General features: G+C 42.2%; 1 protein-coding gene across 1 annotated transcript in view; it reads left to right on the plus strand.

The window, feature by feature from the left end:
- The window catches only part of LOC147031698 (uncharacterized), a 49018-nt gene extending 23806 nt beyond the window's left edge, over positions 1–25212 (plus strand). The window contains exon 11 of the mRNA XM_085849861.1: positions 21680–25212. Coding sequence (XP_085705987.1) covers positions 21680–24301 — 2622 coding nt within the window. The 3' untranslated portion in view covers positions 24302–25212. The remainder of the gene's footprint in view (positions 1–21679) is intronic.
- Positions 25213–25985: the final 773 nt, after the last annotated feature.

Raw genomic sequence — 25985 nt, forward strand, 5'->3', positions numbered from 1 at the left:
GTGATGACAGAGTTGTCAAGGCGTTTTAGGGCAGTGATTCAAAGGTGAGGAACCTTCGACTCAAAATCAAAGAAGAAATGGGTCGGTGTGTCCAAAAGGTTGAGATGCTGAAAATGCAATCTCGTTAATGCTCCCTGGGTTTGGTTCTCAATTATTACCTGAAAGAATGCCTTCTTTTCCTTCAGACTCAGTTTTAGTTGGAGGAGGGGGAGGGGTGACTTTTATTTTTGGTTTGTTTGGATCTGTAGAATTTCCTTTTCCAAAATAGCTTTTGTTATGTTCCTCTTGTGGCATTAGGAAACAAATTTTTTGGCAAAAATCACTAAATTGTGCCTTGGTATTATCCCTCCATAAACGCTAATCTATAAACTGATGCTTTTGATGTGATAAAACAGACCATACATCTTTAAATGTGGCCCTAAAAGAGGGGTTTTCTGAAATGGTGACATTTAGTTTCCAGAAAGGATGACGATTTGAAGACAACTGTGAGTGGTAACTCACAGTAATCAAGTGGTGGTCTGAAAATCTGGAAGGGGAAATTCCTGTGGTAGTTGGAGGGATTGATAAATGGTGAATTTACATAAGTTCGGTCAAGCCTAGCTCGGGATACCTGGTTATTTGCAATCTTGCACCAGATAAATTGATACATCATGGGGTTTTGTTGATGCCAGATATCATGGAACCTAAAATTCCTTATTATATTAGCTCGTAATTTAGCTTGTCTCGGATGGGGTTCCTCTTTTGCTTTCACAATGTATTTCTTTAACCTGCTACAATGAGGTTCAGTGAAGTGGTGACCGCTTGGCCGGCGGATGATATTCCTTGCCATGTCGATAAATCCGTACAGGTCAGAAAAATTATCTTTGATATTGATGTGTCTTTTTCTGTGAGTGTGGTTAAGGAATTTCAAAATTTGGGTTGATGATACGTTTGATTTGTTTGTGTGTCTGAAAATCCTCAATTTCATACGATTCTCCTTCAGACATGTCGGAAGCACTACGCGGTACACTTACAATTACTGGTTATTGAGGCTCTGGAGTAACTTGTGGTGTGCAGGTATCAGCCTGCTCCATATTTATACGAGCAGAAGGGGGTAGAGGAATTTCAGAAACCTCGGGTAATGTGGGGGGAATGGGGGAATCTGTGACAGGTTTGATGATTTAAGGTTCTTCCTCAGTTTTATCAGTGTGCTCAGACACGTTATGTAAAACAGCTGGCATAGAGACTATTGGGGTTGGAAGGTTATCATTGATCGTTTTTTTTTTTTTCCCCTTTTACTTTATCGGTGGAGTCTCACTGCAGTTTGTCACGAGAGGGAGATGGAACTGTTTTACTTTTAATGTTTTCTTGAGGTGGAGTATAACTTTTCTCCATGGCATTTTGTGGGCAGATCTCCGGTATGGGCAGAGAGTCTGCATTCTCATGTTCAAGGGATTCATACCGATTGTTTGTCGTAGTCTGATCAGATAGAAATAGTCCTGATGTTTCTGACTATAATTGCCACCTTTTCTTTACAAGGTGTAGATGAATATTTAGGCGTTTTCCTCTTCCTCAATGAGGAAACGAGCGTAAAACCATCCCAGATGTTTGTGTTATCGGAGAGTTTTGAGTTTGATACTGTATAGTCTGAGGCAGTAACTAGGGTAGTGTTGGAAAGGTAGAGGGGAAGCAGCATTGGCCGGAGAGGCCGTCTGCTCGGCTGGAGAGGGTGCCGATTGGGGACAGAAGCATTTTAAATGACCGAAAATTTCCTCAAGTAAAGCATTTTAACATTTCTGTTGATGCATAGACTTGGTAATCATGATTATTGATACGAGATTTAAATACTACATTTATTACTTTTTCGACGTTGGATGTGGGAAGCACAATGTACGCCTGTCACTGGAAGGACATGATGTGCTTCGCCTGTTTGTTCCAGCAGCCCAGAGGAAACATTTTGATCTGGGACACGACAGTACCAAACCGAGATAGCTCCGTTAACAGTGCCTCAGATTTTAGGAATGGCCGTACATTTGATAATACTATTTTTACAGCTGGGGTGTCAAGTGGGGAAACCAGAATGAAGTGTCCATTGTCTGTGGACCAGCCACAACAATCAGCCACAACAATCTCATGTACGAGGCTTTCTTCAGATACAAATACCACTATGGGTTTATTCATTGATGACGCTGCACAAATCTTATCCATCCCGATTGCAATTGGTAATATCATAACAATGTGTTCAACACTGATCTCGTCGGGAGGAACACACACGACCCCACGTTTCCATGTAAGGGGCTTGAAAGCCGCATATTGGGAGCGTGCCGACATTTCTTGAAGAGAAAATTCTCCAGACGAAGTAGAATGGTGGGAGAAAAGGGGGAAGGGGTATGGCTTTCTGTGAAAAGCAAGGATTTGAAAGAAAGCAAAAAGCGCTACTCAGCATATACCAGCATGAGAAAACTAATCCAAACAGACATAGCTCCCGATGAAGGAAGGGACAAGAAACCACGGCGACTCGTTAGAGTGACAATGGAAAACTCACCCCTCTGCTTCACCATCATCTGTGGTCTCTCTCTCTCTCTCACTCTCACTCTCAGAAAAAAAAAATGGGGAGAAGGAGAATAGAGTGAAACACGCAATAACAAACAACATGGGGGGTGGGGGAGGGCATTTAAGTGAAGGGGAGAGGAGGGCAGGGGGAGTTGTAGTATCCGGTCTGGTGAAAACGGGACGGGAGCCAGTCTTCACCGCGCCTACAGCAGTTAAAGAAATTTAATGAATTCGTTCAAATAATGACTTTATCCACAAAAGAGTTTCTGTTTGACGTAGAACAACCCTGGAGACATGTTTTTTGTGTTTTTTGTGTTTTTGGTCGGACCTTCACCCAATTTCTTGCATTCGAGTCTGAATCTGTGTCAGCGACGATAAAAAAAATGGTAATAGAAATCAAATCGGAGTTAAGCAAGGACATGAGGCTGCCCATAACATTCGAGAAGCCTCACATTCCCCATACAAAATCTCTAAACGACCTAAATTCATCAAATTTCAATGGATTTTCATAGAAATTGTTTCACTTGAGTCTGAACCGACATTAGCAAATACCAAACGTGAAAACAGAAATCGAATAAAACTTAAGACAAAGTCATGAAGCCGCTTGGAAGCATATGGAAGCTCCTCAGCTCACGTTTCTTCATATATAAATCCATAATATGATGCAAAAACGTGAAAGAAAAATCACCTGATTTTCACAAACCTTGCTGCAATTGAGTGTTAAGCTACCTCAGCGACTGTGAAAAGTGAAAACAGAAATGGAATTAAAGTTCAAATAAATCCGAGGCCGCTCAAAACAAAAACTAGCTACATAGTACATTTTCAAGAGAAAATCCTTTTCCATGTCGTAAAACACGATGTTTAAAGCATCCATGTGCAATCCTTATATAATATAACAGCTTATAACATAAAGCATGTGGTGAAATGCATAACTTCTGTGAAAATAATTAATTTAGACATCTTTATTGGTAGAAAACTGCCACGGCCTTGTATCTATTCGAGGTCCAACCCATGACGCCATCATCTAGGCCCGAACTTAAACATAAATAACTCAACCATTATAAATACAGCTCTTCGTAGGTATGAAGATCAGGCATTCGATGATATCAGTAATGAAAGTGGGGAAAAAAACCAAACATTTTGAGCGCTTTATCGTGAAGAAATAATTGCTGGCCTGTTCCAAGTCAAGGCATGGTTGAGTCGGCAAAAAAGCATGGCTGCTTCAGACCCCAGCGAGGTAACACAGGATACGCCTTAAGACCCCAGGGAGCAAGGTGGCCGAGGATCGCCTGATAAAGGATATAATTAAATAAGGCTGTTAATTATCTTCAAAAGGGGTTTTTTAATTAACCCAAACACTCAATTTTCACTCTTGCACTACCATGGAGTGCCCTTGGTACGCTTGCGAAGTTTCAGGCTGCTAGGTTTCATGGTTTAGGAGTTCTAGAGGACACACACACACACGCACTGACATTTATTGGTATAGATGGCAATTCTGTGTCTGAATGTCTATGTACATCTGAAAATCTTAGAAAAAAAAATAAGGCTGCCCCATCTCCACCAAATTTTGCATCTGTGTCGGTTGTACCCTGTGTTTGGTCATGGGCCAGAAAAAACTCCATTCTCCACTCACAGAGGAGGTGGAGGGTGGTTTGCCAATGTTACCGAAGGGAGAGGGTGCTTCTCGTTTGTTACAGTCATGTAACCACAAAAATGCTGTAAAATTTGATCTGATTGAGTATCTTTTAGTGTCTTTGAGGTTTGCCAGATGAAATCACCACTTTTCAGTGGTGATAAGATGCACATCTCTTTTGGTGTCATTCAGTGATTATATGGACTACATAGTTTGGGTCTTGAAATACTTAAATATTAACTTCTCGAGGTGGAAAGGGGAATATGGGTGGAGTAGATTTGTGCTTGGTACCTTTGATCACCTAGATAATACTGATAATTTTATACAAAGCTGACTTGAAGAAGGTTGGGGGTTTGGATTTGAGGCAGGCATGAGGATTATGAGATGAGTGAAACCCACAAGTCATCAATTGATGAAATTATGATTGATGGTAAAACATTGAGGTTATCAAAGGTGCTTCGCATTAGCCCTCCACCCACCACCCAACCTCTTTCACCAGGAGAAGGTTTAGTGTTTCATATTAATAATCCAAACAAAGAAAGACTGCAGAGGCCTGTAAGTATTTTGGCAGTATAAATATCTCTTAACTAAAAATTTGAGATTGGAATGCCAAAAGCTTTTCTGTTTGATTCCATGAATGCTGGTTTTTGAATGAGACAGACACATCGATCTGTTTATGCAAAGATGAGCCTTCGTTCACATTGCTGAAGATGGTCACTCATGGCATGGCTGAAGATTGTTTCAGAGTCCCAATCAAATTCTACACAGGATGGACCACTATTAGAAAGGCCCCAAATCACAATACCAAAAGAAGACCAGTCGTACATTATTTCCACAAAGCTCAGAACAAGTGTGTGTCTACCCTGAGGAGAGCCACAAAACATCTTTCTAATCTCAAGTCAGAACTCTCAAACATGTCTCTATCCTCCAAATCCTGATGGTGTCTAGTTAAGTCCCTTTCTGGTGGATGTTCTGGGTTCCCCCTCCATCCCCTCCCTTAAGGGGCTGTGTCACACCTTGACGATTTAGCCAGCGTATGCCGACGTATGAAAAATTTGTGTAAAACACTGGCACACGTCAAATACATTATGGGTAAGTTTTGTATACGTTAAGAGCACGCTGGCATACGTCGTAGTACGCCGTGCTCGTCGACAAATTTTAACATGCTTGAAATTTTTCGACGTATGCCAACGTATGACTCACACGTCCCGCATACGCTGCCCATAAGTTGTAGGCACGTTACGCGATCATTGACACACGTCGACACACGTTACTTTTAAGTTACTCATTAGTTGAAACACGTCGAGGTAATGTTTAGCGTCAGTGTTCCAGACTCCATGGTTTTTTTTTTTTTGTTTTTTTGTTTTTATTCGGCATGACAGTGATGTTGATACTTCGATTTCTAGTGCGGTTATAATATAATATAATTAATAGGCTGCCGCTCAATGATTTAAATCATAACCGCACTAGAAATCGAAGTGTCAACATCACCGTCATTCCGAAGGAAAAAAAAAACCCATGGAGTCTGGAACACTGATGGGTTATTCCTGTGTGACCCCATTTTTATATACCAATTCCCCTAAACGTTGCCAATACGCCATTATACGGTACCTGTTAGTTAGTAACACGTTCAGTAAGTTCTGTGGTTGTCCGGAAGACGTCAAATACGTCTACATACTATATTTTGCGTTGGAGATACGTTACACATAGGTTCAAAGCACGTTACTCATAGGTTAGAAATAAGTTTCAGGTACGCTAAACATTACCTCGACGTGTTTCGACTTATGAGTAACTTACAAGTAACGTGTGTCAACGATTGCGTAACGTGCCTACAACTTATGGCCAGCGTATGCGGAACGTGTGCGTCATACGCTGGCATACGTCGAAAAATTTTCAACGTGCTGAAAATTTGTCGACGTACTCGGCGTACTACGACGTATGCCAGCGTGCTTCAGCGTGCTCTTAACGTAGACAAAACTTACCCATAACGTATTCGACGTGTGCCAGCGTATTCCACAAATTTTTCATACGTCGGCATACACTGGCTAAAACGTCAAGGTGTGACAGCGGCTTTACACTTCGATGTCTAGTGCGGTTATGATTTGAATCGTCGAGCCGCAGCCTTTTAATAGGCTATGCCACGTGATCGTCGGCGATACGCTGCCGCGCTATGCATAAGTTAGATTATCGTTGGGCATAGGTTGTGAACGCCGACAACACGCTCAGCATTCGTTGATATAATCTATCTATATGTTATCGAAATGTTCTGTGTACGTTACTAATATGTTATGCATATGTCCAACTCGTTATGAATAAGTCCAAAACTGGAAAAAGACATTAATAGTTAAGCGTACGCCAGCGTTTTACATACATTTTGATACCTTGCCATACGCTGGCTAAAACGTCAAGGTGTGACGGGGCCTTTACCTCAAATGGCTGTACAGCTGACACTGCACGCAAAAATGTTGAATGCTTTAACTCTGTGTTTGCTTCTAACTCTTGTGTCCCAAACCCATCGCTTTCTGTACCCTCCTTACACAGTCGTACTCTGTGTCCTTTTCTCCTGACAATGTGGAGAGCTTGCTGTCAAACCTCGACTCAGATTTTGCACCCAGTCCAGATGGCATCAGCCCTCATTTTCTAAAAACCTGCTCTGCTGCTCTTGCTCACCCTCTCTCTCTTTTATTCACCCCCTCATTTTCTCAAGGTCATCTGCCATCTGGTTGGAAATCAGCACACATTGCTGCTCTGCATAAAAAGGTGCAAAAACTGACCCTGCAACTACAGACCAATCAGCCTTCTCCCAATCATCAGCAAGGTTATGGAATCCATCATCGCTTCAGACATTAAATCCTTCCTCTTCTCCAATGGCCTGTTTTCCGATCATCAATTTGGTTTCAGACCAGGTCACTCTACCCTGGATAGTGGATATGCTACTTCTGCTTTCCCAACAATGGATGGAGGTCCTAAATGCCAAAAATGAGACCAGAGCCATCTCCTTCGACGTATCGTGAGCTTTCTATATGGTCTGGCATCCCACACTGCTCACCAAACTCTCATCTTATGGTATCCAAGGCAATCTCCACTCATAGCTCACAGGCTTCCGATGCATGGCTCTTATTGGAATTCTCTCATCCCCTCTTCCCGTCCAGGTGGCGTTCCTCAAGGCAGTGTTCTTGGCCCTGTGATTTTTCTGGTTTTCATCAAGTGATCTCTCAAATTCCCTGGAAAATCCTCTTTATGTCTTTACTGATGACTCCACCCTCTGCCGTACCATCTCTCATCCCTCTGATCGGCAGGCAACAGCCTCTTCACTTTCTGCAGACTTGGATAAAATCACAAGCTGGTCAAACACTTGAAATATGTATTTCAATCCTGACAAATCTCACACCCTCACCAGTCTCTCGGAAAGGACCGTCTGGACCCCCCCCCATCTACTTTCTCAACAATCCCCTTGAAGTCCTTTCTTTCAAGCTTCTGAGTCTCACTATCTGCCATGATCTTTCCTGGGAAAGCCACATCTCCAAGCTGGCCTCCAAAGCCAGTCACCGACTGGGAATCCTACGTCGTGCAAAGTCCTTCCTTGGCACACCTGAGCTTCTAACCATTTACAAAGCTTTCATCCACAATCTAATGGAGTACTGCTCTCCCCTTCTGGGGTGATGCTCCTGCCTCACACCGAGCATTACACCACCTTTGCATTGAAGATTCATTATTGCACACAACCTCAGGCTATGAAAGTGACAAAATGCCACTGGAAATCAATGTGTCTGCTGTCCAATAAAAAAAAAAAATAATCACATTTGAACATAAGTTTTGGAGCAACACATAACTGTAACTCGGGCGAGATCGATGGCACGCCATCACAAATAGCCACACATCCCACATCAAGCAAAGTTGAAAGATGGCAAAAAGTTCCATCAGGAATGACCCAATATCAAATTTTGAGTTTAAAAAAATATTCTCTTTTGACCCCTGTGAGCCTAAGTCCCTGCCCCTGGGGCATGAACCGGGGGTCAAATCCAAAAAATCGTTACATATTTCATGCATCCTCCAATGTTGATTGCATATACAAAGTTTCATTTAAAATATTTAAAAATGTGCCCACAATTGCATTTTTTTATATTTGACATTTTGACCTCACCCCACAGCACCAGGGGGTGGGGCCAAAAATTTCCTGCTCTCGGACCTCTTGGACCTTATGTTGTTTGGTGAATTTCACAATTTGCACAACCGTTAAGGAAGAGAAAGCGTGACAGACTGACAGACAGACGGAGACTATTACAATATCCCCCATTATTTGAAAAAGGTGTGGGAATAATAAGCAGCTATTTCACTATGTGTTTATTGCAGTCATTTAATGTTGCACCCTCCTTGGAAGAACACTAAACACTGAGCACACGGTGATTGCCCAGTCCTGATAAAATTTCACTCCATGGTAGAAATGTTGGAGGTGAGCCTTGCCTGCTGGGGAGCTTTACCAGTTGGTGGTTGCTTCCATTTTGAATATGGACTTCTTTCCCAACTACAACCACTTTTTTTTTTTTAACCATCAAATAAACATCTTTCACTAATTTAAACTTCACGGAATTAATTTAGGTGACGTGCCTGAGCTCAACACTTCCATGGCTCCACAAAATTTATTAGAGCTTCAGGTGGAACGTCTCATAATACCTGAACACCTCCTCTGTTGCAACGCCTGATGTCATCAGACCCCAGGTCTTGATATCTTGGTCTGCTAACTTGGCATCTCATCCATCTGTTCTCCAACAAGTAATTATCTTTAGTTCATCTTCCAACTTAATGGATACTTGTGACAGTAATTCACAAGAAGAGAGCCGAAAATTCCCTCATTATCAATATATGTCAGTCGAAATTGACAATGACCTCGACATTTTCAATAGTAACCATATTTGTGTTTTATACACCTTATTGTTCTATGGCAGGCATTCTACGCCACGCTCGAGTCTGTGGTTGATCAGTGCCCCCAGACGAGATACACTTCTAGTCTTGGGGGATTTCAATGCATTGACTGGAACTGATAGTGCTATTCTGGTTCATAGTTCCTGACCCATGGGGACCAACACACACCTCATAACCATCCCTAAGTTCCTTGACTTTGCAAGAAGTCATGGACTTAGGATGGCTGGTTCATGGTTTCAGCGCCCACAAGCTCATCTCTGGACTTGGTATTCCAACGCTGGCGGTGTGGCAAAGGAGATTGACCATGTCCTCATTGACGGTCGTTGGAGGATGATCCAGAACTGCAGGGTCTACCGGAGTGCTCAGTTCCTCAATAATGACCACAGGCTTGTTGTAGCAACTCCAAAGCTGCACCTTAAATCCTGGAGAATGGTACGATCCCAGCCAAGGCTGGATGTTGGCAAGCTCAGGGATGAGAGAGTAGCTGAGGAGTTTGCGAACAGGCTAAGTGGACACTTGGGGGGTCTGGGTGCTTTGGGGGGTCCTGAAGAGTTGTGGAGTGCCTTCAAGACCACCGTCCTTGATGTTGCCGGTGGATGTCTTGGAACTCTCCGCAGGGCAAAGAAGTATTTTGTCTCTCAAGGGACACTGGATACCATTGACCAGAGTCGCAGGGCCAGGCTGAATGGCAGAGCTGAGCTGTTCAGGGAGCTGAGGCGTAAAACTGTACATGTACTGAGGGTGGACAAGGAGGCCTATGTGCGAGGAATCTGTGAGGGGTAGAGCATCATCTGTGGACAGGTGATTCTCGTCCCGCTTACAGGGGAATTCGCGCATTGCGTTAATCCAAGCCCATCCCTCGGAGCATTGCAGTGAGAGCAGAGAGTGATAGGCTCTTGACAGAGGAGTCTGAAGTGAAGGCCCGCTGGGCCGGTTACTTTGAGCGGTTGTACCAGGCTGATCCACCAGCTGGCGAGTTGGACGTCAAGGGTGTTACAATCCCTGTTGCTGACCCTCGAATCAACTGTGGTCCACCTTCGCTTGTGGAAACACGGGCTGCGGTGAACCAGTTGAAACGGGGTAAAGCTCCAGGGGTCTGTGGCATCCATGCTGAACTTCTCAAGGCTGGTGGAAATGCTGCACTCGTGTCGTTGCATGCAGTTTTGTGCTCTGTCTGGAACACAGGCATCATCTCAACTGATTGGAAGAGGGGCCTTGTTGTTCCTCTCTGGAAAGGGAAGGGTGATCGCCAAGACTGCAACAACTACCGAGGGGTGACGCTGCTCTCAGTGCCGGGCAAGGTCTTTGCTCGGATAATTCTTGATAGGGTTCACCACCACCTGCTTGAGCACCAGCGTCCAGAGCAGTCAGGCTTTGCACCAAAGAGGTCAACGATTGACCGTATTCTTGCTCTTCGTGTCCTCACCGAACGCAGACGAGAGTTTCGGCAGGAGCTGCTTGCAGCCTATGTTGATCTCTGTAAAGCGTTCGATCCAGTGAATCGGGATGTCCTCTGGAGGATTCTTGGTCTTCGTGGGGTGCCACCAAAACTGATCGATCTGATATGTGAACTCTACTCTGGTACTGAGAGTGCTGTGAAGTGTGGTGGTACCATCTCTGACTTATTTCCAGTTGTTACTGGAGTTCGTCAGGGGTGTGTACTGGCCCCCACACTTTTCAGCACTTGTATGGACTGGATTTTAGGGAGGATGTCGGAGAGATCAAGCTGCTGTGCATCATTTGGGAATGTCCAGATCTTGGACCTTGATTTTGCAGATGATGCAGTCATCTTTGTGGAGACTTTAGATATCCTTTTGGGGGCGCTCGAGGTGCTGAATGAGGAGTCGGAGCCACTGGGATTACGGGTTTCTTGGGTCAAAACCAAGATCCAGGCTTTCGGTGACATCTTGGATGCTGCTGTCCTGTCTGTGCCTGTTTGTGGTGAGGATGTTGAGGTCGTGGAGAGATTCACTTACCTTGGCAGTGATATTCATGTCTCTGACGGCTGTGAGTCAGAGGTCAATAGACGTCTGGGTCGGGCCTGGGGAGTCATGGATTCACTGGATCATGGGGTGTGGCGCTGCCGGTACCTGTGCGGGAGGACGAATGTCCGAGTCTTCAGGTCCTTGGTACTTCCAGTCTTGCTCTATGGATGCGAGACTTGGACTCTGACCAAGGATCTGAGACGGAGACTTAATTCCTTTGGTTCCAGGTCTCTTCGGAGAATCCTTGGCTATCGCTGGTCGGATTTTGTGTCCAACCAGCGGTTGCTGAGAGAGACTCGGATGAGATTTGTTACCTGCATAGTCCGTGAGCGTCAGTTGTGGCTGTATGGATATGTGGCTTGTTTTCCTGACGCTGATCCTGCTCACCAGATTCTCTCAGCGAGGGAGTCTCATGAGTGGAGTAGGCCAGTGGGCCGACCACGTGCCTCGTGGTTGTAGCAGATTGACCATCATCTCAAGCAGATGGGGATGGGCCTGGCATCTGCCTGGGGCATGGCCAGACGGAGGCCCCTGGAGTACCGGCGGAAAGTGGACGCAGCGACGCGTTGTTCTGGCATATGCTCCCATACCTGACCTGACCTGAAATAGCCACAAAAAATTCTCAAAAATTCACTCATGGGGAAATGTATTTTTTGGGGGGAAATTTCAAAATGGCCACCAATGGGGCTTCATAATGTATAACTTCTGTTAAGTAAATATTTTCTTTGCACTAATTTATCAATGAAATTAGAGGCAACCACAAACATACAATATATTGTATCCCTGTACCAAGTTTGTAGCTAATAATGCTCGATTTAGAAAGTTGTACTTAAGAAAAAGAAAAAACGTACTGAATTTTGCAACAAGGACATGCTGTACAAATCTTCACGTATTTATGAATTTCTCATAATGGTGTAAATCGAAGTCAAATGTATGGATCTTTAATATTTCACCTTCTCGACATGCTTTCTCTGCTTAGGACTGCACAAACACCATGGTTCTGGAAACTGCTTCATTTGTTTGTGGATTCAGGGGGATCCTAGTGTTGTATAACATTGCTGTACAGTGGCACCTGCTTTTCATAACATCAGACATGAAGCCTTGCCAGTTTTGTGGATGTGTTGTAAGAAGACTGCAATACAGCTATAATGTGTCCAGCTGTTCATACAGAAAGATTCATATGTTTTATGGTGTGACAGGCTTGATCCATCAATGGCTTAACAGGTGGCTTATATGGCTGCATTTTTGCTCCAAAGCCCCCATCTTGTGTGATTTGTTGAGCAGACGCATTTTTTTCTGTGTGTAATTTCTTCCAGATCTGCACTATCTGCTATCACTTTGTCATGCAATAACACCCATGACATGAGTTGTGTTATGTACAGAGATGGTATCTTCATTGTTGTCAAAATTGTCTGCTACCCATTGGCAAAACCCTCCACCTTTGTCTTTCTCAACAAGACCAGCAGGAAGCTGATGAACACATTGTTTCTCAGCTGCTGATCTTTCAAATGCTATGACTGGGTCATAGGAAACACCAAGTCCCAGGGAAGAAAGCACATCAAGAAGCACCCTGGATCTTGTAGACTGGTAGATGAAGTCAATGGATAACAGCAGAGGAGATATGAAGGACCGTTTTTCCAGCTGCTTGCAGTATTACGTGGCATATAGAGATCTGGAAAAGTTTCTTTTTCATCTTTGCTGATTCATTGCAGGACTCTGTGAACATATTTGCAATGAGATGTTTCAGTGCCTCTGGGACACTAGCTTCTCGTTTTTTTCAGGTCTGTACTTGAAGGTGCTGGATACACATCTGTTGGCTGATCTGTGTTCTGAATATTTTGCATTATGTTGGACCCAACCAATTTTGCCGGCCTGACGTTTTCCTCATCATCAATTGCATCACTGGTTGACTCTGCATAGGAGTCGTATGAAATAGACGTTGCTCTATCAGTTAGCGTAACCACATTTTCTCTGCCTTCAACCTGTGCTATTGTCACCTCTTTTCCGAGGTGTTGCAAGAGGCGGCATTTTAAGTGTTTTATGCTGGATACTGGAACATCATTAGACAAGTTAGATGTCAGTTGGGCGCATTGATCATGTGGCATGAATTGGCAATTTTGTTGTTCTGGCTTTATTAACCACGCAGAGAGACGACTAAATGCCTCATCATTGACTGTGTTGAGATTTCAGACATTTTTTTCTTCGATGATCTGTAAAATATGAATTGTTTCTTCCAGACATAAATGCCCTTGCTTTGACATTTACTGCCAGGGTATCAGTTTTCTTTTCACATATATTTAGTAAGCTTTTTGAAGAGCATTTTTAGATCCTCGTGGAGGATCTCTAAGTCTTACTCACGTTGTTGTTCTTGTGGACTTTTTTGTTTCACAGCCTACAGTTTTCATCGAAACTTCCTGTAACTTGGCGTATATATGTAAAAATACCCTGCGCAGACAGTAACCATCTCCGATTTTGAAAGTTCCTCCAAGAAAAAAAAGTTATGACGTCAAAATATCTCCGCTAATGGAAATCGCCTAAAAATTATCTCCGAAACTAGGCAAGCTTTTTGAATTCTGTTTGCGGGAATCGAACAGGGCATGAGCAGAGATGAATTACCGCACATATGATACATCACTATGACGTCATTATCAATTTTTATGACGTCATTCCTGTTTTTTGACATTTTTTGTTTTTTGTTTCATTTGCTTCACAGCCTACAGTTTTCATCAAAACTTCCTGAAACTTGGCATATATATGTAAAAATACTCTGCGCAGACAGTAACCATCTCCGATTTTGAAAATTCCTCCGAGAAAAAAAAGTTATGACGTCAAAATATCTCCGCTAATGGAATCGCCTAATAAATTATCTCAAACTAGGCAAGCTTTTTGAATTCTGTTTGCGGGAATCAAAAAGGGCATTAGTAGAGATGAATTACCACACATATGATACATCACTATGACGTCATATCAATTTTTATGACGTCATTCCTATTTTTTGACATTTTTTGTTTCACAACCCAGAGTTTTCATTGGATCTTCGTGAAACTTGCCATGTATATGCAGAAAGCCCACGCCAAGAGGTAGTAACCATCTCCGATTTTGGAAATTCTTCTTAGAAAAAAGTTAACGTCATAATATCGCCACTAATGGAAATCGCCTATACCATTATCTCCGAAACTAGGCAAGCTGTTTGAATTTTGTTTGCAGGAATCAAGCCGGGCATTCGCACCGATAATTTATCGCAAACCTGATACATCACAATGACGTCGTATTCGTTTTTATGACGTCATCATTAAGAGGACGAGGATCTTAGCTCATTCGAGCTTGTTTTTATCCTTGCTAATAATCTCAACACTACCTATCTGAGAGCAGCATTCTTGATGATGCTGAGCAGCACCAAAGTTAAGTTCCTTTGCACATATGAGGCAATGTGTTTGATAGTTATATGGGTGAGACACAGATCTCAAAGTAGAAATAGGACAGTCCCTTCCTTTGTTGGAAATGTCAGTATAAAGAGCTTGTGCAGTGTTTCATGGCAAGGTGTGTTTCTTGTAACAATTAGCATGTGCACTGTTTGGTTGAAGATGATATTGGTTGTGTTGTGTTCTGCACTACGCTTAAGATGCGTGTTCACAACCTTAAGCGTGTGCTTAAGATGGAACTCATCTTCATGTTCTTTGGAAGCCTGTATCAGCAATGAAAACTCTACCACTGCCACCATCACTCAAATTGCCCAAACAGATTGTACAAACATCTTTGCTAGGGGCAGCCATAATTGTCAATTTCTAATCTGCAACAAACAAGAAAACAGTTTATTAGAACTTACAACAATAAGACAAAGGTAATTGAAACAAAAAACTGGACAGGACTGTACTCAAATAGGCATACTCTCCTGCATATTAAACAAGAAAAAGAGCAATCAGAGATTGCAGACCCTCGCCAGGACTTGTGTTGTGTGGTGTTTGTGTAGTTTTGTGTGGTGTTTGTGTACTGGTGTGTCATGTAATTAATAAGAGGCATAATTAGAACTGCAACTTTATAACTGCTGGCAGTGATGACCGGGTATGAAGACGTCCTGCTTTGATAAGACACCTGATCCTGTCCCATGATATTTATCATTATTCAACTGAATTTAGAATGGGATTAACATAAATTAAATTCAAATGGAAAACCAAATTGGTGCAGTCCTGCATTGGAGTCATTAGAAGGAACCCAAACAAGCAAAAAGCAAAGCTGAAGTCATCAGGAGGAACCTGGATAGGATTCACATTTCAGCTGCTCCCCCACTACCCTCAGACCCATCCAGGCACTGCCAAGTGAGCCTTATTCAAAAAAAAAAATAAAGAAACTAGATTAAAAAAATATATTAAATGCTTCTGGCTGCTGCACCATGCATCTGATCAGGTTGAAATTTAAATCCTTTATTCCCCATCACTACTAGATCATAATTGTGACGTTTCACATCGATTGATTAAGCGGTTCAAGAGAAATACATATATTTTTAAGATTTTCGCTCAATCCAATATGGCTATGGCTAGGGTTGGGCATACAACCATACTTTTTTTGAAAGGAGTGTTTTTTATGGCCAAATTTCACGCTGATCACGAATCCATTGAACTTTTTGACATAGGATGATGTCTTAGGTTGGTAAAATGCAAAAATTCAAAATGGCCACCAAATTTACCCACTCTTCAGGTAAAATTTGATAATTATGGCTTACTAGGGCATGCAATATTAGGGTTGGGCACACATCGACTTTTTCTCTGTTGTCCCGTTGAAAGGAGTGTTTTTATGGCTTTTTCACGCTGATCACGAATCCGTTGAAATTTTTGACCGAGGATGATGTATCAGACAGACACATGGCCATAAAAATGGCCATAAAAAAACACTCCTTTTAACGGGACAAAAGAGTAAAAGTCGATGTGTGCCCAACCCTCTTAGGTTGGTAAAATGCAAAACATCAAAATGGCCATCAAATTTACCCACTTTTCAGGTAAAATTTGATAATTATGGCTTACTAGGGCATGTAATAATATTACATGCCCTAGTAATATTATTACATGCCCTAGTAAGCCATAATTATCAAATTTTACCTGACAAGTGGGTAAATTTGGTGGCCATTTTGATTTTTTGTATTTTACCAACCTAAGACATCATCCTATGTCAAAAAGTCCAACGGATTCATGATCAGCGTGAAATTTGGCCATAAAAAACACTCCTTTCAAAAAAAGTATGGTTGTATGCCCAATCCTACTATGGCTGCCAGACCTTGACATGAATTATTCGTGAATACCCTGGTATCCCTAAGGCTTGGGGAATATTTGTGTGAAGTTTTCCTTCGATCTGAGAAGTACTTGCCATGTGCCAAGTTTCAATTTTTGACCCTGGTGCGATTTCACAGATACAGAGGTCCAAAGTTTTTCCATTTTTCCAACATGACTGCCACACCATGTGATCTATGTCATATTTATCAATCAAACATTCTGCATGAGTAGTCACTACTATAGTGAAAATTTTTTCTCAATCCACCAAGCGGTTGCGTATAAAAATATTAAAGTTCTGTGCAGACAAACAAACAGACAGACATACAAAGAAATGGACCCCAATGCAATACCCCCTCTTTTGGTGAGGGTAAATATTACACAGTAATAAATGAAAAGTTGATGTACAAGTTAAAGGAACAATTAACAAAAACAAATTTATATTTACACTGACAGATAGATTTATAATAACACCATTTTAATATGTTTAGTTGATAATTTGAGTGAGATTTATGATTATTAATTTTCACTCTATAACTTGCCTTTGGTCACTTATGGGCCATCGTACATTAAAAAAAATTGCACCCGTGTCGGAAGGAAGTGGTTCGGTTTTGTATTTTTTAACAGGAAAGAGGCAAAGCCGAGATACTAATGGAACCCTTTAGACCCCTCCCCTTTAGAATTACCCTTTAGAACCCCTTAGAATTACCCTTTGGAACTCCTCTTTGGAATTACCTTTTCAAGTTAAACATGGTGGGTTAGACAAGTTCTTCTTCATTTTTGATGGTCGATGGATGGAGGGATAGATGGATGGAGGGATAGATGGATGGATGGAAGGAAGGACATAGCCAAATGTTGAAATGGCTTCACCGTTTAAAATGACATGTGGAGCATGTTCAATATGACTCAAATAATTGCTCCCTTATTATTACATACTGTAAAACAGTGGTGATAATAGAAGTTAATTAAGCAACAAAAAAGAGAATAATTGTGACAAATAGTCAACATGTCTTAAAGTTAAAGGGCAATATACACCTGTTGTTGATTTTTACCGAGAAAATGACTGTTTTAGACAAATTTGAAGCACAACATGACAGATCTGTTGGTGCTTGTTTACATCATTTCTGACTCATCTTTGACTTCGTGTCAAATTCCTGTGCACTTGTGCTATGGTGGCCCATAAGTGATTAGAGGTTGGAGTAAAAAAAAAAAAAAGAATTATAATTCATAAAATAATTACAACATTAAACTTTGTTGGATTAAATCATAATACTGGTATATTTTGGAACAAAATGGTGTATAATGTGTCCATGTGATCATTAAAATCAAGTGTCTACACTTGTTTATACAAACATACCCAAAAATATTTATTTGAAATTTTGCATATTTTTAATAAAAATAATTACATTTTCAAAATAAGAAAAAGAGCAATCAAAGATTGCGAACCCTCACCAGGACTTCTTTTGAGTGGTGTATTTTTGTAGGTTTTAGGGTAAATCCAATATGGCTGCCAAACCTTTTGACCTATGATGTCATATGTGTGACCCTTTGGTTCCTCATGGATAGGCGATCATATGTGGAGTTTCGCCTCGATCGTTTAGGCCATTTCAGAGAATGTTTTTGAAGATATAAAAAAAACAAAACAATATGGCTGCTGAATCATGTGACCGATGACGTCATTGATTTGTTTTTCTGTGAACCATTTTATCCCGAGATGACCCTCAAATTTTTCATACTGATCGGATGTGTCACTCTACATATGCAATTATGACGTCATAATGAGGGCACCTATAATGTCATTAAAAAAATCACCCTCATTCCACATGAGGAGTACTTGCTATGTGCCAAGTTTCAATTTTTTCCTTGGTGCGGTTTCAGAGATACAGAGGTCTGAAATTTTTCCAATATGGCTGCCGCACCACGTGACGTATGACGTCATAATTATCATTTAAACATTCTACATGAGTAGTCGCACCAATGATGAAAATTTTGGCTCAATCCGACAAGCGGTTGCAGAGAAAAATCCGAAAGTTCTGTGCGGACTAACAGACACAAACAAACAAACAAACAAACCCAAATGCAATACCCTCTCTGAATTCTTTGGCAAGGGTAATAAATATGTTCCAGTAATGAGTAATGGTTATTTATTTTATTATTTCATATTTATCAGAAAGTATTCACAGCATTCTATACCCTAAATATGAGTATTTGTGAATATTCAGCATCTCAACCTGGAAAATGCATTATTTACAATTTTGTAACAGGCCATATACGTTAACCTAATAAAAATCAACGTCCCCCATGTGTGAATTTATGATTTTTTCTGCAGATACAGGACAATTATATTCAGCATTTAGCATCAAAAAACGGTTATTATTGAAAATGTCCGGGTTGAGCTATTTTCATGTCGATTTCTATTGTACTAATAACCAGTTCAGTTTTAGTCCAAGTCATTCAATTCTTGACATGCAATTTTTCCTGACCTTAACCGAGCAATGTACACCAAATTTCAAATACAAGCTCGGAGCTATCTTTCATGTATTTTACATGGTATGGCACCTGGCTCTGCTGGCCAAGGTCTCGGCTATGGACATATAATTTCATCATCTTGCATGGATTTCTGACTTCTCCACACATGCAAAGAACGCGTTTCTCTTGACTGCATCTTTTCATTCTCAGGATATTGTGAGAAGCTAGTGTCCCTCAGGGCAGTGTCCTTGAGTCGATTTATATTTTTAATCTCCATAAATGGCCAGTCACCCCCCTGTATAAAATGTCTTTGCCATTTTCCCAAATATTCCACACACTATGGTACAATCCATCACCCAACAGAAGGAATTCTGTTGCTGCCACCCAATCAAATTATCTGGATAAAATCTGAACTTGAGTATCCACATAGGAACAGGACTTCTCCTCCAGGAAATCCTTATTCTAATACTGTTACTCAATCAATACAACCACTTCAAGTTCCCACTATACTTCAGTGGCATTCTACCATCTCCCTCCTAGACTGGTTCATTATCTCATCAACTCCTGACATCAGCAGTTGCTATATTTCCTCCTTTATCAGACTGCTTTCTCTCCACCAGTTCATCCCTTCATGCCTCCGATTGTATTATTCAACATCCTGACCCTCGTACATTGATGCATGTGGTGCAGCAATCACAAAAAGCAGCTAACGTTCTTGACCTCAAAGCAAACCCAACTCATGGGAACCTCAAGCTCGTAATCTCTGCAGAGCCCATAACCATTGTGTATCAGTCTTTTGATGAGCCACAGCCCAACATCAAGCTCACCTCAAGTGAAATCTCAAAAGTAACTCACCAAAAGTTCAAATTTATCTCCAGTGTACATTCACAAAGTTGTGTTGGACACTGATTGGGAAAAAGCCGAATATCTCAATGCCTTTATTGTAAAACCCAAGGTCTCCAATATCTCCCCTTACCCACCCACCCTTTCCCCCACAATGGATTGCTCTCTAAAATACATGGACTTTTGCCCAATCATGGACCTAAGTCAATCTTGGCACCTCTGCAACTTGACTAAGCAGCCTTACTTTTCCAGCTGTTTGCTAATGGTATTAGTGACTCTTACCTGAGTGGTCATCTGATTTTGTCTGCGAGCAGAGACAACAGGTTTTTGTTGATTTCATTCTGTCTCGATATGTCTGATTTGAAGCTGGTGTTCCTCTTTTAGGACCCATCATATTCTTGATGTACTTCGATGGCCTCTCTGCTTCCTTTCTCCCATTCCCATCATGCTCTCTTCTGTCCTCTCTGACCCCTCCCTCCCTTTCCTTTCTGCTACTTATTCACTCATTTGAGAGGTTTTTGTTTCCCTATTCCCCTCCGATCTTCTATCAGTCCGTGAGCCTGCTGTTGTTTAGCTAATCCGTGAAACCTAGATTTCTGGATCGGAAAAAGGTACATTGTTATTACATTGCAAACGTAATGCTGTTTTCATATACAGAGTAAGAGTAAGGTATATTTAAGCTTCCCCCTATAGGATAGGTGAGGCTTACACCTGTTACAGGCTTTGTTTCTACAATTAGAGCCCTCAATTTTAATGGTACCTCACAGTTGTTTGGACCTCGAGAGTACGAAGCCACCATTTTGGGGTGTTTTTTTTTTCTTCTCCTTTTTTTTGCCGATGCCATATTTCGGGCCAGCTGGAACTTTTGGAATAAAATTTTGCATCAATAGTGGCAATACAAAGTATACGGGGTTGACATTATTTGACCTTGACCTAATTTTTAAAATCATGATAGCCACATCGAGTAACTGGACCGCCTTATTCTGGACTGCCCTATAAATTTGTCATGCTCTAGGCAGCTATCTAGACAACCGCCTAGCCCAGAGAAAGGTGCATTTGCGCTTAATTCACATCATCCCCCTCCTTAAAGGTCAACGTGAAATGGCCGTCTGAAAAAAAAAAAAATACTTTTTTTTTTTTGCCAATGCTAAGTTTTTCCAATGCGGAATCTCAGACTGCTTGGCCTTCCAAGATGTTCTTGTATCATAATGATGTACCTGCACTAAAATTGTGCACCTGATATTTGATTTTTGTCCTTAACCTACTTTTTTTGGATTGTAACCTAATTAACATAAAAATGTCTTTTATCAAAAGTAATTCACGTCTAACATCTAGCTCGCATTAGCATCACCATCGGTGTAATGACCTTGAAGTTCCCCTAAAAATTTGTATGTGCGCAACTTTTACCTTTCCATACAACATAAATGCAGACAGAAAAACTTGTGGAGTTCTCATTTATGACCTTTATGTTTTAAACTGCATGATTACATTTATTTATTCATGGATTTTACAGTCCAATAAATTTAGTCATTGTTGTTGCAGCTACATAATTATACAATTTCAGAAAATTGTTAATATCAGCACCAATGCTTCTAGTGAACCATGTAGAGTTAATTTTGACCCCTCCCCCACCATCAACCCCCTTATCACTAAATGGCCAGTACCTTTTTTTATTTTTTTGCATCTTTTCCTCTACTAGTTCTTACATCCTCTCCCATTTTCCTTCTCCTGTTCAGCTTCCTTCCTTTCAATCCCTCTTATACCCTCTCCTTCCCTTCCTTTTTTTTCTTCCAAATATCTCATTTTAGTTCCCACCCCTCCTTCCACATCATCCTAAAGGCAAACAGAAGCAAAATTCCTTCAATGGTAGAATTAATACTTCTTTAGTGGGACATTTTAGAATAGCATCATGGCGTTAAAGACCTGTCTCTGTAACAATTTTCCTCCAGGGGGACAGTTCGGACGTACAAGGTAGTGAGTAAATCTGTCTCTCACATGACCCTCTTTTTTTTTCTTTTTTCTTCTCCTTGCAGCATACAACTTCTCGTTCCTGGTCTCTAACCCAGCAGACAACACCTTTGCCTGAAGACCAAGCTGAAGCAGCAGAGGCACCATCATTGGACACTTCGATAGGCCGAGAAGCTGAGGGGCCACCTATAGGAGAGACCAGGCCTCCTTCAGTTGGTGTTGTTCAGACAGAAGGCTCAAATCCAGAAACTTCCAGCGAAGGTGGAGAAGCATCCAATGTTGTGACAGTTGCTACTTCAGTAGATTCAGGAAATGATGGGCCAGCTGGAGGTACTCAAACCAGAAATTTGCCTCTCAGTGAGCCAGATGGTAGTTCAGGAAGTTCTGGGGGAACGGTTGTAGTTGATGGAGAACCAGGTAGTGCCTCTGGGCTTTCTGAGGAACAACTGGCGAGGCGTGAACGGTCTTTACAGACCCTTAGAGATATCAGAAAGCTCCTGTTTCCTGAAGAAAAGGATGATTTTCTACAGAAGGGAGGCTCTAGAACTCAGGCAACAATGGGAGCCCAAGTGTTGCCTCCTCAGTGCTCAACCCCAAATCCTCCTCCGACATCATCCTCAATCCCAGCGACAGCTGCTTCACAAGGACCTGGCTCTGACAAAAAAGTTTTACCTCGGTCTACTGATATTCCTATAACTCCTCCAGTGGCAGCTGGTTTTCGAGGACCAGGTGAAGTCTCGATCTGTGGTTCTGGCCAGCCCTGTGGTCCAACTCACCCCCCATTTACAACTGATTTTGAAGCAGTGCCTCTTCGGGGTGCTTCAGATGATGTTTCTCCTGAACAGGCAGCCTGGATCCGACTCCAGCATGAATTTTTTGAGGAGAAACGTCGACGGCAAGAAGGCCGTCCTTCTTTACATTCTAGCCTTGAGAACATGGCCACTGGTTCTGATGGGGCACGACCTCCACCACCACCTTATGGCAAAGAACCACCTGGCCTCTTAGAGGCATTTGCTAATGGACTTAGCCCTGGAGAAATGTTGCCACCAACATCAGTACAACATTTGGGTGAGGGAGCGACTGTGGATGGGCCAGGGGGACAGTTTGGATTATATGGTGGAAGAGGAACGTTAGGAGCACCGCCTCATCCGCATGGAGTCTACTCTGAACCTGGTGTTCAATTCCCAGGCTCGATTCCTGGATGTGAAATGCCCCCTGGACTGATGGGTCGATGTGGTGAAGGTGATTTTGGAGCTACTGGCACAATGGCCACTCGTTACATAAGTGATGGAGGTGGATTTGTTACAAAGTGCCCTTCAGGAGGTCCCGGTGTTTCTTTCGCAAGATTTCCAGGTGCTGGTGGAGCAGGGACTCTTGGTCCTTTAACTCATTCACATCCACATCCACACCCCCATCCCCATCCTCATGCTCATCATGGTCGGCTGACTTCCAGGGTGGGCAGTGGTGGTGGAGGTGGTCCACTCTCAGAGATGGAAGAGCTAGCAATGATGAACCGTGCAGGACTTGGTCCACATCACCCCCCACATCCTAATCCACCACCACCACCTCCTCAAACACCAGGTTCACTCTCGACTGGAACGAGCCCTGGACCACGACCCCTCACCGATGAACTCGCGGGATTAGGTACACGAGTGGATTTTGAGATCTTCCGAGGTTCTGGGGGTTGCCTCAGTGGAGGAGCAGGAGGTTTGTCAGATATTGATGGTCATAGCCATGGCCCTCCTCACTCACATCAACCCCACCCCCATCCCAATCTCGCTCCACATCCTGGGGATCCATTTGGTCCAACTCGCAATGGTGATCCTACCCGTCTCCCATTGGGTAGCAATGAAGAACTTATTCGAGTTGCTGGCCGCCCACCTCGCCTTGATGGAATTTTTCCATCTGATATGGCCCTGGGATCTGGACCCCATTTCGGTGCAGAAACGAAAATCCTCCATAGTCATCAACCCCCTCCTCGTCTTAGCCACCTGCCACTCGACCCTATGTCTGGTGTGTTGCCTTCTTCTGGACCAAGGGGGCGAGGACGAAAAGCACAACCCCCACCACCAGTTTCTGTTGTCCCAACCACGAGTGATTTAGTTGCAGCTGGATCTTCAACTCCTGGAGCTAAACCACCTCTTCAATCACCAGGCCTCTTGCGGTCCCCTTCTGCTCTCCCCCCACACACAGCTCCAGCACCAGTGTTTTCTCCACCAACGATAAAATCTCCACTCCATGGACCTGTCACATCTGGAGGTCAAACGTCGACAGCCTCTGCTCCACCCCAGCCACCAACTGCCCCTCTAGTTTCCATTAAGAGCCCCCCTGGTGCTGGGCAACCACCCCACACTCGTTCACCTCGTGCTTCACCTGGCACATTGCGATCACCTCCAGGATCAAACCCCTCCCCTGGAGGACATTGGGAAATGCAGGGAAAACCACCTGGGTCTGGGGTTTCCAGTGGTATTGTGGGAGTTGGAAGTGGACCTGGGGTTTGCTCATCAGGAAGTCATAAGGGTGGGAAGAGGGCCAAAGGTGGAGGAGGATCTGCAGGAGTGGTGGTTGGACATTATTCACAAGAACCTAGTAAGTGTCATTTTATTTTGTGTTTTTGTTTGTGTCTTTCTTCATATTTTTTGGTCAAAATTGCAGTGACTATGCAAACTACATCAGCATTGGTGTGAGCAATTTGGGACATGATTTACAGAATTCCAAACAACATTTCACTTTATGAACTTTCTCCTAGCTTCAGAGCATATTTGGAGATCAATATATAAGAGGCTAGTGACAAGTTTATAACATACAATAAATAATATATGTATATGTATGTATTTATTACCTCTGCCACCAAAGGTAAAGGAGGTTATGTTTTCACCCCTTTCTGTCTTTGTTTGTTTGTTTGTTTGTGTGCAGGATATCTCAAAAAGTTGTGGTTGGATCCAGATGAAATTTTGTGGACAGTTTGGGTGTGTGAGAAGGACGAACTGATTAGATTTTGGTGAAGATCTGGATCCGGATCCGACTACAAGAATTTAAAGAGTGATTCAACACCATTGAGAGATTGGGCCAAAAATGATACAGAGTACGATATCTCAAAAAGTTGTGGACGGATTCGGACAAAACTTGGTGGACATGTTGGGTGTGTTGCAGGGACAAATTGATTCAATTTTGGTGAAGATACGAATCCGGATGCGGATCTGATAATTTTTTAAGTGCTTCTTCACTATTGAGAGAGAAGGCTAAACTAATATATAGCACGATATCTCAAAAAGTTGTGGACTGATTCAGATGAAACTTGGTGGACAGGTTGGGGGTGTGGCAAGGACGAATTGATTCGATTTTGGTGACTATCTGAATCTGGACCTGGATACGAGAATTATTTAATTTTCAAAGTGATTCTTCACCATTGAGAGATCGGGCCAAAAACGATATAGCACTGTGCAGCATATTTCAAAAATCTATTGGCCCAATCTGTTCTCGTGGATCAGGCATTGTGTGGCGGAGGGATGCACTTGACCGAGTGCCCTTCTATTTCATGTATGCTGACACTCCAGTTTGCTCACTTGCCAATTTGAATCAGGCAATTTCAATTGGATATTTATTTATTTGTTTATTTATATCCACATTTATTTATATATTTATTTATGTAGATGTATATATTTAGATTTGTATATCCATACATAAATATATATATGTATATATTTATATATGCATATGTATAGATTTATATTTAAATTTGTATATATTAATACACGACTAGTTAAAAGTTTTAGAACACCCCCATTTTTCAGTTTTTACTGAAATTCAAGCAGTTCAAGTCCAGTGAATAACCTGAAATGGTACAAAGCGAAGCGGTAAACTGCCAGAGGTTAAAAAAAAGTTTAGGTTTCCAAAAACTGAAAAAGAATGTAAATTTCAGAGTTGTTAAAAAAGGCCCTTTTCAGGGAACAAGTAATGGGTGAGCAACTGCAGCTGTTCTGCAGCAATGGAAGTAAATTAAGCCTTGAAAGTTGATACAAACAATTCCTACAGGTATCCCAACTTTTGTTGATTAGTTACAAACCCTCTGTCTATAAAAGCAGTATTGGAACAGACTGTTTTGCTACACCCTCTGAAACATTATTTGGACAATATTGCTATCATAATGTTGAGAAAAAGACAATTAACAAAGGAAGACAGACAGACCATTATAACCCTTAAAAGTGCAGGCCTTTCATTCAGAGAAATTGCAAAGTAAGCCAAGGTGTCAGTGAGTAGTTTCCTACACCATCAAAAAGCACTTGGAAACTGGAAGAAACTGACAGGAAGAGGTCTGGCAGACCCAAACCCACAACACAATCAGAAGACAAGTTTCTGAGAGTCAACAGC

The sequence above is a fragment of the Eptatretus burgeri genome, chromosome 2 (assembly GCF_056783735.1).
Source record: "Eptatretus burgeri isolate ZD-2024b chromosome 2, Ebu_testis_v1, whole genome shotgun sequence".
Lineage (NCBI taxonomy): Eukaryota > Metazoa > Chordata > Myxini > Myxiniformes > Myxinidae > Eptatretus > Eptatretus burgeri.